Raw genomic sequence first — 14,456 nt, forward strand, 5'->3', positions numbered from 1 at the left:
TTTTCACATAGCTCTAGCTCTATGCACATTCATCTAGTAAATACAACCCAAAACACCACCACTAATAGAATACATGTGGAGGAAGTTAAGGTTCTTTTCCTGCAAAACAAGATTGCTGCTTTGTCACTTCTGATGTCCTTCATAGGCAGATGATTAACTCTGCTAGCAGCAAGGTAGCCCAGTCTTTGTGGTCCTACCAAATCCAAACTGCTTCCAGACCTTTAATAATGGCAATAGCTGATACTGCAGGGGATGAAGGAAGGTGTTCAGCACATTGCCACTGTGACAGTCACAGAATCACAGAAAAACACAGATTGGAAAAGCCCCTCAGGATCACCAAGTCTGACCTAGAACTCTACAAGCTTTGCCTTAAGTCATAGCCCTAAGCACCACATCCAAACCACCCTTAAACATGTCCAGGGTTGGTGACTCCACCACCTCCCTGGGCAGCTCATTCCAGTCCCTAACCACTCTCTTTGTGAAATCTTTTTTTCCCAATGTCCAGTCTAAACCTCCCCAGCCCTAGCTTGAGGCTGTTTTCCCTTGTTCTGTCTCCAGTTGCCTGTGAGAAGAGACCAGCAGCAGCCTCTCCGCAATGTCCTTTCAGGTAGTTGTAGACGTTTCACGTGACTTCTACAAGGGCGCAGATTTGAACTGAACCTATTGTCTCTGCATCAGTCTTGATCTGTTGCCTGCAAGTGGTCTGTTAGACATCAGAAAGCAGACAACAGAGCAACTACAGTTTAAAAAAAGAGGGGCGAGGGGGAGCCAAACCCAATAAAAATGTCATGTACACCTTCTGACATATTCAAGCAAGGGAACAAACGTACTAGAGGGAGAATAAAAGCAGCAAATGTCTAACTTGTGTGTTCTAAACTTTGGATTGTTTTGAATAGAATTATTATTTTACTGCATAGTTTGGGCTCTTAGATCCTCCCATTTTTTTTTTCTCCAAATAACTTAGGTGGTCTTTGGATTTGTTTTCTGAATTGGCTGATTCTTTGCCCTCTCCAAAGAGGTTGAGGAAAAGCTGCTTGGATTGTGTTAACATTGCTGTATCTTGTGATTCTTGCAAGGAAACCCACAAAAGCTGTGATCAGTGCTGTAGTTGGTGATATTGTGTAAATATTAAAGAACTTGAGATTTCTCAGTGTACCCCCTATAAAGAAAGAGTCAAAGAAGGGAAAGGAATAGTCTCTGGTTTGTCTGTGGAGATGCAGTTGACGTTAATTGTTTTTCTTCATATGTAGTCTGTTACTCCAAAACTTTATTAGTTTCCTGGGACTATTCAGGTACAAAATAAACCCCTTAAAATGTACCTCAGCAAATAGTAACCAAATTTTGTACTAGATCCAGAGAAACATTTGATTTCTTGAATTTATTTCAGTGTTTTTGTTTTTTGATCCAAAGGAAGGTGAATGGTTAAGAAATACAGACTGTGGCATACCCCTGTGGGAATTACTGTCTCTTGTTCAGCACAAAACCTTGTCTGAGAAAGATTGTTTGGAAATTGGGTGAAAACATTTTTAATTTCTTTTTAAATTGCTCCTCTGCTGAAACACAGTGTTCATTTCACAGGGGAAAAAAGAAAAGCCTGGACGGCCTCAGACCTTGGAAAGACATGAGCTTTCATTATGGGACACTGGTGCTTTGCAGTGTTGTTCTAATCTCCTGTTTTCAAGGCACTGATAAAATATTAACATGATAAAAATATTATTTAGTAAGTAACTAACTATTTAGGGCTCTTTTTGGTCTCCCATGTTTAAATAGGTTGAGGCCAAGAGATGTCCAGTTTGCAACTTTATGGAAACCATGAATCTGAGACATTAGGAAAAAAAAATTCACAGAGAGAGTGGTCAGGGACTGGAATGAGCTGCCCAGGGAGGTGGTGGAGTCACCCACCCTGGATGTCTTTAAGGGTCACTTGGATGTGGTGCTTAGGGATATGGTTTAAGTTGAGTCTTGTAGAGTAGAGTTCTGGGTTGGACTTGGTGATCCTGAGGAGCTTTGCCAACCTGGCTAAGAGTAATAGTAGATACATGAATTGATTTTGTCCTTCAATTTGAAGGCTGTTGTTTTGGAGGATGAAAAAAAGACAAATAGTTGTCAGGGAAGTATTTCTGTGTGTTTCTTTTGTGTTGGTTTGGGGGTTTAATTGTTTTAAGTCAGATGAGAGTCATAGCTTTAAATGTTCATTTTCTTTAGTGCTCTTTCACATATGCCTTGCATTTTTATTGATCATCAGAAAAGACTGATGTTCAGGTGTTCAAGAAAAGACTGGATGAGGCACTTAGTGTCATATTCTAGTTGATTGGATAGGGCTGGGTGATAAGTTGGACTGGGTGATCTTGGAGATCTCTTCCAGCCTGGTCGATTCTATGACTTAATTCTCACATTGCTGATTGAAAGGAAGTATAATGGGATATGTATCTTTTCTACAGGGTTAAACTAGTGTAGCTTGGGCAACGTGTCTTCTAGATGAACACTCTTTTGTTCCTGTTAGGGGGGAATAATTCTTCAGTATCTGGTGAACAGATAGGTCTCTTCCACCTCCTCACAGTTTTAGCAAATGTACTGGTTAACTCGCACTGTTGTAAGTAGTGTTCTAGACAGGGGATTATGCTGATCTAAAGCAGTTAATTTTATTTTATAGATATTGATTTCAATTTTTCTAATAGAAAAAGCCTGCTTTTATTCACTGGAGGATAACAGAGGGGTTGTGATTATGTGCTTGGTGTGTTTCTCCTTTCCAAATGAGAGACAGAATTTAGTTACTTAAGAAATATGCTTTCTCATTTAAGTTTTTCTTGCACAGTGATCAAACAAGCAATGTGACTAATAAACTTAGATTCCTGTTGAGGGAAAAAGAGTCTTGTTTCTTTTAACAGAGAGTTTTGTGTTTTGAGAATAACCAAAAAGCGTTGCCTGAGTAGTGCCTGACAGTATTGCTGTAGCTGTGTGTACGCATTACCTGCCTGCTTTATGTTTTACTAATGCTTGCTTTCAGATGCTAGTGCCTCTGTGTTGGCAATTTGTATGAAGCTTGCTTAGCAGTGATTTGCCCTGACACATTTAAATTTCAGAGCCTATTTCTGGAATGTACTAATAGTGAAGTGTCAGATAATGAGGTAGTTGTAAGCAGTTTGTAGTATGTTGCTCTGGTTGAACTGAAAATTGCACACATCTTGTAAGCATGTTTGACAGGTGATTAGTCTTGTCATGCAGTCATGCTGGGCAACTATGAATAGGGGAGAAATGAAGTCAATTAGTTAAGAACCAGCTTCTTTGTCAATGCTTGTGACTATTTTGCAAGTGAACCTTAATTGTGAAAGATCTTAGCACAGAAAATAGGAGCCGCCTAGACTCAGCAGGCTTTCAAGTCAGAATATTGAAAAAAAATGGAATTGTTTACAATACTGTTGAATATCTCAACGCTTTTGTCCTAGTGTTGTTTAAATAAGCACTTCCTAGTCGGTCCTACAAGACCTGGGTTGCTGCAGTACCATCAATATAGGATAGGCTCTCGAGGTGTGAGAAGAAAATCTGTGAGACAACTTTCAGGCTGCATACTTTGGCTTGAGATCCTCTGGTTTCCAAACTCCTAAACTGATTCTTGCATAATTGCTGTATTGTCCTGGATTGGTGACTAGGCAGTCTGATGACTACTGTTAGGGTAATTGAAAAACGTTGCGTAAGATGCCTGATGTTACTACAGCTCCTCAGTGAAGGGGCTTTAGGCTGTAGGCAATGCCTCTAGAGATTTTTGAATTACCTTGTTTCCTGAGATTGTTGTGCTTTACTATATTTGCTAAGATCTAGTATGTTATAACAAGGAGTCATTTAAAAAATAGATTTTTTTTTTTCCTTAGACTGAACAAAAAGTTTGTCATGGGGTAGTGATCAGCAATCTACACGTTGTAATTTTGTCACTCTTATTTACCTAAAATAATGAGAGGAGTAGAAATGTGGCAGTTTAGTGCATAGATATTTTTTCAGGCATAGATTTTGTTTTATCTGACTCTCCTGCTGTCTAGCTTAATGTTTTAAGGAGTAACAAAATACGTTTTGATATCAAACACAAGCATTCCTTTCTGTTAAGCTGGAAAGTGTAAAAAGTTGTGATGTTAATGACTTGGGCCAAGATACATATACGCATATCGAAGTGGCAGCTCAGTCGTGGTCTACTCCTCTCCATTTCTGTATCAATGATTTTTGAATGGACAGTCCAGAGTAGGTTATTTTCCTTTATTCCTGCTGAAACAGCTTCAGCTCAGATGGATGCTGATCCGTAAACGTCTTTATAAATCTAATCACATTATTTACTTTTCATTGCAGGAAGAAAATGCATCCAGTTGTAGATTTATTACTGAGATTGTACTTTCCCTCCTTCTTTTCAGAAATTATGCAGTAACAATATAAAATTAAGGAACTGTGTAAAGTGTTCTGTGTCCCCCCCCTTCCCTAGAATTCTAGAAGTATAACTAACTGTTGAAAGGCTTCCTAGTGTATTTCGGCATGTTGTAAGAACTACAGGAAAAAGTTTGCTGAAGCCACCAAAGAACTAGGGAAAGATGGGAAACCACATCTAGAGTGCTAATTGTAAACTATTTCAACGCGTGCTCTCTTGCTGATGAAGCGAATCATCTGTATTTATGTAGTCATGTGTCATTTTTTGATGAAATGTTAATTTTTTTTTTCTTTATTAGCAATTCTATTGTTTTGCAGCTTTTCCTGCAGTATATTTGTGGTAAGGAAAGCAAGCTGAAATAAAGCAGAATGCATAGAAGACAATTCATTGTAGTTCAATTACAGCTTTTGGTTAAATTTTAACCACGATGGGGACAAATGCTGCATTCTGTGAAAACTTTGTGGGTGTAACTTCACGTCTATGACTTGGAAATGCTTTGAGACTTGCAGAGCTGGGGAAATGCCAGCAAGTAGAACAGGAAAAAGCTGACTCATTGCTTTGTCTTGAGAAGCCTGCCAAAGATAACAGAGGTAGAAGTTGTTTCTGTTACTACTGGGGCTCAATTAGTAATTTTTTCACTTTAAATGTTATTGCATTCGTTTAAAAATCTAACCCAAATAATATGTATTTCTTTATAAATCAAACATATAGCAGTCATTGCTTGTTAAAATAATGGTTTCAAAATAGCAGTGTATCTAGGAAGGTGATAGTCTGTCTTGTTTGCAAAAAGCCTCTGGTCTAGAATAGTTGGTATTTCTGCTGAAGGTTGTATGGAATTTCTTGTTTGGATTATCACAGACTTGCCTGTAACAGGCAGGATTTAATAGTTGCATAAAGCTTCAGAGAAGCTGTGTTGCTCAGCTCAGGAATCACTTAACACAATCTCGATGTCTCAGGGCAGAAAGGGGTGATTCTGTTACAGCTGATTCTTGTAAACCCTTATTTTATGAATCCAGACTGACTACAACATTTGACTAATATTTGCAGTCAGTAAGAGTTCTGGGGTTTTTTTCCCAAAATTTGCTACTTTTCATTGCTGTAAACTGATCACAAGCAAAGTCTATGCATAGTCTCACTCAACTTTTCATTCAATTTCCTGAAATCACAGTATCAGCAGGTTAGAACAAATGTTTTGACTTGTCTGCATCTGACATTACCCATTGTTATCATTTAAGTTGAAAATGCCAGTTCAAATGAGTATTTGTCAAGAAGGAAATGATTAGGGGAACATTATTTTGAAACATTCACTGGTATTACTGAAGCCTATGGATATAGCAGAATGCTGCAATTTAATTTCATTATAAGAAACTCAGAGGAACTAATAAGTCTTTGTGCTTCTCCTGTTATGCTGCACTCTTGTATATAAAAGTGTGTTCCTTTTGTCACACATATTTATAGTTTGGATGCAATTTCAAATTCACTTTTGCTTTTTTTGGCCTTTTCATGCATGTTTTGTCTCACTAATGCTTTCCTTTATACCTTATAATTAATATATTTGTTTTTTCTCCTTGGATAACATTTGTGCAGTTTTGGGTTTTGTTTCTTTTCTTGCCTTTTTTTAAAAATTTTGGATCTCTATTGTACAAAGCATTTGGAGTTTCATATATTTATTTTGTTTGAATGTCAAATAAAATAATGGATTTTAAATCTTTAGGATAAGCAGTTTGTCATATGAAAGCAACAAATGTAGAGCAAGAATGTTGTCTTTCAGTGGGAAATAAAATATTTAGCCCAAATTAGAAATATCATTAATTGCAATGGAATTACAATTGTATCCAGAGTAGTATAAATTATCTTTTTTGATACTGCAGAAGTAGATAATAAAATATTCAACATAAGAAATATTTTGTCTAGTGTATTATGCATTGCTTAATGAGGGCCTTTTAGTATATTTTATTATACTTTAAGAGTGTTTCATTTGTTTAAATTCAACAGATCGTAAGTGATCCTCAAGCAAGATGGATTTTAACACAGAGGAATACTGGCTGATATTTCCAAGATATAGTTTATCACTTTTTTTGTTCTACGGAACTCAAACCCACACTGTGTTCTTCTTGCGTGCCACCTCTCCCTCTATAGTGAGCTTTTGTATGTAGATTCTGGTACTACATTAATACTTACTAGTTGTGTTTGGCTGATAAAGGTTTTTTATCTCAGTGATACTCATGCAGCTTTCAGATATGCACAGAGTTTACATCTCTCTAGCCCTTCTGAAAATGTTTTTCTGCCAGCACTGTGCTGCTTGGACTTGCTTTCTTCTTTGGCTTAGAGATATGGCTTCTAATGTACTGTTTTGGAGAGCTATCTTATGTCATGCTTTGTAAAAGCTCTTGCTTTCTTCATTGGAGTGGAAGATTGAATGGGGAAAGTTTTATAGGATCTGTATCTGGGGTAGGCTCTGTATTTGTTGGCCAAACCCATTGTGTGATTATGGATATTGGAAAGGAGAGGGAACAAGAGGTGGCCTCCAGACGCAACCAGCAATAGAACAAGGGGACACAGTCTCAAGTTGTGCCAGGGTAGGTATAGGCTGGATATTAGGAAGAAGTTCTTCACAGAGAGAGTGATTTCCCATTGGAATGGGCTGCCCAGGGAGGTGGTGGAGGCACCGTCCCTGGGGGTCTTCAAGAAAAGCCTGGATGAGGCACTTAGTGCCATGGTCTAGTTGACTGGTTAGGGCTGGGTGATAGGTTGGACTGGATGATCTTGGAGGTCTCTTCCTACCTGGTTGATTCTATGATTCTATGATTCACCCACTGCAGAAGCCTTTAACTGCACTTTTACCTGGGCCTGCTTTTGAGGCTTAAGATAATTTATCTAAACATCGCTTTTAAAATCTGGACATATAAAAACTACCTCCCATCTAGAGTTCTTTGAGACAAAGTAATTCCTGCCTTGTTTGAATATACAATCAGTACAGGTAAAGCTCTGCTTTTTAAATAATGTGATTGGCAAATCCAATATGTCTTCAACTTACTGACAGCCACTGAGCATGTTAAGCTCTGGAGTACCACGTTCATGCTACCTGAAATACCACAGTTGATCCTGTAAGATGCCCTTAACTGCTTTTGAATGATTAGTATTACAATTGTGTATTGTGAGAGAAGCTATCAACAGTGTTGCTTCATCTGATTATTAAGAAATGGTGGGCTTTGGTTTTCTCTCCAACACTGTTTTGTACTCCTAAAAGATAGTCCCATTTAGTCAGAACTAGCTAATCTATTAAAATTAATATACCCTTGAGGGAAAGCTTTAAGTTTCACATCTGCTTCACAATGTTCTGGAAGCACCTAAATAGCTTGACTCTGTAGAATGCTGCAGTGTTTCTGGGTTGCTCAAACTATTAATGAATTTGGTGGCTTGTCATAAACCAGATTGCTTTGTTTTCCTATGTTTGCAGGAAACAGGAAAGTTGGATTTAATGTATTGATACTATAGTATGGAAGCTTGTAGCTAAAACAAACACGAAAAAAAGTATTGTTGCTTTGAACCTTTGCAGTTGGCCCTTATATCATATTCCTCAATAGTGTTAGTTAATATATTCTATAGTGTTGGATGATGGAGTCATAGAGTGCTTGAGATGGGAGGTCCTTTCTGGATGTCAGTCTGGTCCAAAGCATGCCCAATTAGATCGGGTCACAGTGCTGGATAAAAGTCTTAAAAGAAACTGTTTCAGTTCCTGGGTGTATGTCTGATAGCTCTAAACAAATCAATAAAAGAAATCAGTAATTTTGGCTTATAATTTGCTAAAATAAATGGTGGCCCTGGTCACTGTTTGAATGTTGTCATCGAAACGGTTAATTATGTTCTCTCTTCTGTTCCTCTTTTCCAAGTTTGAACAGTGTTGTGGTAAAGCTTGTGTATGGCTGGCACTGAGACACACCTAAGATTCTTGGCTTTGGGAAAATTCTTAGGAACCCCCTGTAATTTTCTATTCTCTATTACCTATTCTATCTCTGGTATCGCTCTTTAAGGATAGCATCAGAACAGGCCAATAAGGTCTGCTGCAGCTGCGGTACCCAGCAGGGAAACTCATGGATGTACAGCGTGAGAACAACATGAGCAGAGAGTGCACTTCCCTGGTAGCACCCTCAGCAGCAGATCATTGGAAGCTGAAAGGTTTTCTGAGTCAGATAAGATGTATTTCTATTTAATAACTCACGAATAGATATAATGTACCTGTAACTAATATTGCTTCAAGAGTAATACATCTTTTTAATTACTATATATTTGTCACACAGGCTGGTTTTGAAGATCAAATGGTCCCTGTTTGGAAAGACCAAAAGATCTAATATCTGGGAATGTTTGCTTAACCATAGAGACCTGCTCCTCTGTCAAAGGGGACTGACATAGGGGAAGAAGAGTCTGGAGCAGATCTTGCCTTAATAACTTGTTCTTTTATTTTTCCTTTTTTAAATATATTTTTTCTAGTCACAACCTTCTTTTCTATGAAATTCTACACCAGATGGTTTGGTTTTCCTATTTTCTTTGCCACGTCTACTTACCCGTGTTCTTATAAGACATCTATATTTAACATTGCTGCAATATCTACGTGCACACAGCTACCATTTGCAGTCTACATTATTTTAGTCTTCCATCTTGCTTAACAAACAGTGTCCAGACTCTTTTATTTTTACAGTGTGGTTAATAGAGGTCTTTCCATCAAAAAAAGTACATAATGCTGCTGCTGTTTTTTCTTACTGCTGTGCCTCTTAAATGTCATCAAGTTTACAAAACTGTGGACCTGAACAAGTGAGTTATTCATTTAAAAACAAAATAGCTTGAAGCCTCTATCATGTTTAACCCCTCTGACTAGGGCTTAGAAAAAGTTTGATTTAATCCTCTGAGACAGAGACATGAGTTTTGACAGAAGTGTGGAAATGCTGTGCTATCTTTCTTCATAGCTGAAGCAGCTTTTTGTCTCTGAGTTATTATTAAGGTAGGTCCTGTGGTACAAAACCCTGTAATTGCTGTCTGTGTCCCACAGATGCAAAAGAAAGGATATTTTTGGTTTCAACTAACTTTACCTGTTGATTAAAAGGAACAAAATCATAAGGATCAAGGGAAATCAGGGACTGGAAGGGACCTCGAAAGCTCATCTAGTCCAGCCCCCCTGCCAGAGCAGGATCACCTAGAGGAGATCACACTGGAATGCATCCAGACAGTTCTTGAATATCTCCCAGAGAGGGAGACTCCACAACCTCCCTGGGCAGCCTGTTCCAGTGCTCTGTCACCCTGACAGGGAAAAAATTCTTCCTCAGGTTCACATGGAACCTCCTATGCATCAGCTTCTACCCATCACTGGGCATCACCAAGAAGCAGCTGTCTCCATCCTCCTGGTCAAAATGTATGTTGCTGGCAAATATAGGGCAAACCAGTCCAGAAAAACCCAAACCAACTAAAACCTTCCACTATTCTTTTTTTTCCCCTTGGAGTTTTATTTGATGAACATGAGCTATGCATGACTGCAAAAAACAGTGATGACAACAAAACACTTCGGTAGAAAGACTGCAGATTACTGCCATGCACAGTGGATGAAACTGGTTGAAAAACTGATCTGATAGGAAACTTTGTTTTAAATGTAATTTGATGTGGGCTCGTGGGTCATTCTGGTTTGTACAGATACCTGTGACCCTTTTGTCTGTTTGGTTTTATTTTAGCCTTAGTGCAATATTATGGTTACTTACCTGAGTTGAGCAATAATACCTTTTGACTTTTCGTACTTCTGCGTATTAATGGAAATGGTAAGAAGTCATGTTTATATGTTAACAGAAAAAGAAACCATAGTTTTTAAATCTTGGTTTAATCTGGTTCTGTGTTCATTAAGCACTTAGGCTGCCTTTTTTTTTTTCCTTTTTAAAAATATCAGTTAGTAAAAATGAAATTGCCCACCGTTCAGTTGCGGTGTATGATTTTGTTCTCCTGGAGTACTGTGGAATCCATCAGCATGCTCCCTTTCATCAAGGACCAGGCACTCATTCAGCAGGTGTTCTGGCCAACAAGTCAGATATATCTGACATACAAGAGTGGATATTAGAAGTTGTGATCCAAGGGCTGAAACACCTCTGCTACGCTGACAGGCTGAGGGAGCTGGAGTTGTTGCGCTCAGAAAAGAGAAGACTCCAGGAAGACCTTACAGCTGCCTTCCACAGGGATGATCACAGGGCTGGAGCACCTCTCCTGTGAGGAGAGACTGAGGAGTTGGGGCTGTTCAGTCTGGAGAGGAGAAGGCTCCCAGGTGACCTTATTGTGGCCTTTTAGTATCTTAAGGGGCCTACAAGAAAGCTGGGGAGGAACTTTTACAGATGTCAGGTAGTGATAGGACATAGGGGAATGGAACAAAGCTAGAAATGGGTAGATTCAGACTGGATGTGAGGAAGAAGCTTTTCACCACGAGGGTGGTGAGAGCTTGGAAGGGGTTGCTCATGGAGGTGGTGGAAGCCTCATTCCTGGATGTGTTTAAGGTCAGGCTGGATGAGGCTCTGGACAGCCTGATCTAGTGTGAGGTGTCCCTGCCCATGGTGGCAGGGCTGGAACTGGACGATCCTTGTGGTCCCTTCCAACCCTTACTAATTCTATGATAATACCTATGACAATCCTAGAGGAAGGCTGGAGAGGGACTTTTCATAAGGATGACTTGCAGTAGGACAAGGGGGAATAGTTTCAAGCTGATGGAGAGTAGGTTTAGACTGAATTTTAGGAAGCTCTTCAGTATGAGAGTGGTGAGACTCTGGAATAGGTTGCCCAGAGAGGTTGTGAGTGGTTTTTCCCTGGAGAGGTGTTCAAGGCCAGGTGGGATGAGGCCTTGAGCAGCTGAGTCTGGTTGTGAGGCATCCCTGCCCATGGTGAGGAGTTTGGAGTAGGTAATCTTTAAGGTCCCTTTCAACCTAAAACATTCTATGATTCTGTGACGGTAGAAATGCAGAAATCACTGGTGGAGAAAAGTAAGTTGCTACAAGCTCTCTCAAAGTTACTGTTAAGCATGACAAATATACACCTCTGAACACAATAGTGATTGTAAAAACCATCAAAGAATAGAAATATATTGCATTAATCTTTTGAGGTCTATTTTTAACTTCTCTCTAGATTTATTTATGTATTAGAATTCTTTTTCATTTCTTGTCAGATCCTCTCATTTGTGCTACTCCACTCTATCTGCCTATTGCTTGACTAGGACGAAGTCTGAGGAGCCTGGAGCACAGCCCTACAAGGAGAGGCTAAGGGAGCAGGGGTTGTTTAGCCTGAGAAGAGGAGGCTCAGGGGTGACCTCACTGCTGCCTACTGTTACCTGAAAGGAGGTTGTAGCTAGGTGGGGTTGGTCTCCTCTGCCAGGCAACCAGCAAAAGAAGGGGGCACAGTCTCAAGTTGTGCCAGGAGAGGTATAGGCTGGATGTTAGGAGGAAGTTCTTCACAGCAAGAGTGATTGGCATTGGAATGGGCTGCTAAGGGAGGTGGTGAGGTCACCATTCCTGGAGGTGTTCAAGAAAAGACTGGCTGGGGCACCTGGTGCTATGGTCTAGTTGATTGGATAGGGTTGGGTGCTAGGTTGAAGTGGATGATCTTGGAGGTCTCTTCCAACCTGATTGGTTCTGTGATTCTATGAAGTCGTGTTCTGACATCTTTACTCCTGTTTCTTTGATTGATAATCAGAACAAAGTTTATTCAGCTGAGAAGTAGAATGTGTAGATCATCCTCACCAGCTCACAGGGTATCACTTTCAGTGCCCCTCAAATCTGAAAAATCCTAACAAGAGGATAGTTTTAAATTACTTTTTTGATGGTGTAAAGGAGTCTGAAATAAGCCTTCTAAATACTGTTAAAAAGAGTCCTATTTACTTCTGAAGTTTTCCCCTCATCCTGACTTCCATATTATTTCAAAGTCTATACAAACTTCCAGATGTGCTGGAAATGCATTAAAAAATTCTGTAGTGTAGAATGGAGCAACACTGGAACAGGCAGAGGGGAAGATCTCGTTGCAGAAATGGGGTTTTGAACTTGCAGCTGGGGTACGTTGTGACTATTTAAAAGAATAATGCACTTTAATGTGAGGCAGCATTCATCAGGGTATTTTAATAGGTAGCAACTCTGTAATTTCAAGTAAGACCAACTCTGAATGCAACCTGCCAGGTTTGTACTGGTACACCAGTGACTAATATTTTGTTTATTCTGATGATCTGGACATCATGGGATGATATTTAATCACATAAAACTTACTTCTAAAATGCTTCATTTTTTACCTGAGTATTGTTGGAATTTTGGAGGTAGTAATTTCTGTGATTCCTTGGCACGTGAGGACTTAAGAGGCTGGATGGTGTTTGTACGTGAGAGCTTGAGCAGGTTGTAGGGAGGCGTGGGTGTGATTGGAGGTGTGTGTGTGCTGCTGAGCAGCTGTTTGCACTGACCTCAGCAGTTCATGAACACACAAGGCTTGTGCCATGCAGTGTGTGTGCAGCTGTGCAGGTTTATAGGTCTGTGCAGGTCTGATACTTCTGGGAAACATTAGATTTTCTGTGTATGTGCTGTCTGTCTGCCTGCTCTTTGCACAGTTAGCTTGATGTATTTGAATGCAATATGTTCCCTTAATGTGTGTACCAAGTCTACAAAGTGTTAGATTTACTGAGCAGGGGCTGTGGAGTTTATTCCCATGCATTCCATCTGGGAAATCCATTGCACATATATAGGAGTCTGAGCTTCAGGGCATGTTTGCTTTCACTTGGACATGCATTTTATTTCATGCAGGTACTTTTATGGTGATGCTGTGTAACCAAAACCATTCACTTGAACAAAGAACATTATATGGCATATTTTGAAGTGATCTAATCACTTATACAAGTTCTAATGTATTTTTGTTGCTCTCTCTGCCTGTCTCAAAATTTGTTTTCTGTTTACAGGCAGCTATAAATGGTGTAATACCACAAGAAAATGGCATCCTACAAAGGTAAGCACAGAAGGCTGATGTACTACACACAGAGAATGATGCTCAGCAGTAGTTAACTTTTTTTTTGTTCCTGAATCCTAAGAAGATGATGTAATTCTCCTTATAACACCTTATTATAACACTTTATGACACCAAACTGGGTGGAGTGACTGCCACACCAGAAGGCTGTGCTCAGTGAGACTTGGAGAGGCTGGAGGGTTGGGCAGGAAGAAATGTAATGAAATCCAACAAGGGTAAGTGTGGAGTCTTGCACCTGGGAAAGAACAACCCTAGGGATCAGTATAGGCTGGGGACTGAGCTGTTGGAAGGCAGTGAAGGGGAAAAGGATTTGGGAGACTGACCATGAGCCAGCAATGTGCTCTGGTGGCCAGGAGGGCCAGTGCCATTCTGGGGCGTGGTTAGCAGGTCGAGAGAGTTTCTCCTGCCCCTCTAGTCTGCCCTGCTGAGGCCACATCTGGAGTAGTGTGTCTAGTTCTGGGCTCCCTAGTGCAAGAGGGACGTAGAACTACTTGAGAGAGTGCAGTGCAGAGCCACAGAGAAGCTGAAGGGAATGGAACATCTCTGTTGCAAGGAGAGCTGGGGCTGTGCTGCTTGGAGAAGAGGAGACTGAAAGGTGACCTCATCAGTGGTTATAAAGATCTAAAGGTAAAGATGAGTGCCAGGAGGCTGGAAACAGGCTCTGCTGGATGATGCCCAATGACAGGACAAGGGGCACTGGGTGGAAGCTGAGGAATAGAAAGTTTCATGTAAACATGAGGAGGAATTTTTTCCCTGTGAGGGTGGCAGAACCCTGGAACAGCCTGCCCAGGGGGATTGTGGATTCTCCCTCTCTGGAGATATTAAAAACCCACCTGGATGAGTTTCTGTGTGATCTGGTCTAGGAGATCCTGCTCTGACAGCAGGGTTGGACTGGATGAGCTTTGGAGGTCCCTTCCAGCCCCAACGTTCTGTGATTCTGTAAAGCAGTTTTTGGAGCCACAAAGCTGATTTAATACTGAGGTTTTCTTCCCCTGCTAATGGAAGACCAGCATGAACACCTATTAGATGATTT

General features: G+C 40.2%; 1 protein-coding gene across 2 annotated transcripts in view; it reads left to right on the top strand.

Moving 5' to 3' along the window:
- The window catches only part of FAF1 (Fas associated factor 1), a 190,537-nt gene that overhangs the window by 25,858 nt on the left and 150,223 nt on the right, over positions 1-14,456 (top strand). For both annotated transcript variants that reach the window (XM_064147538.1, XM_064147537.1), the window contains one exon: positions 13,359-13,405. In XM_064147538.1, the coding sequence (XP_064003608.1) occupies positions 13,359-13,405 (47 nt within the window). The remainder of the gene's footprint in view (positions 1-13,358; positions 13,406-14,456) is intronic.

The sequence above is a fragment of the Pogoniulus pusillus genome, chromosome 8, assembly GCF_015220805.1.
Source record: "Pogoniulus pusillus isolate bPogPus1 chromosome 8, bPogPus1.pri, whole genome shotgun sequence".
NCBI classification, from domain to species: domain Eukaryota; kingdom Metazoa; phylum Chordata; class Aves; order Piciformes; family Lybiidae; genus Pogoniulus; species Pogoniulus pusillus.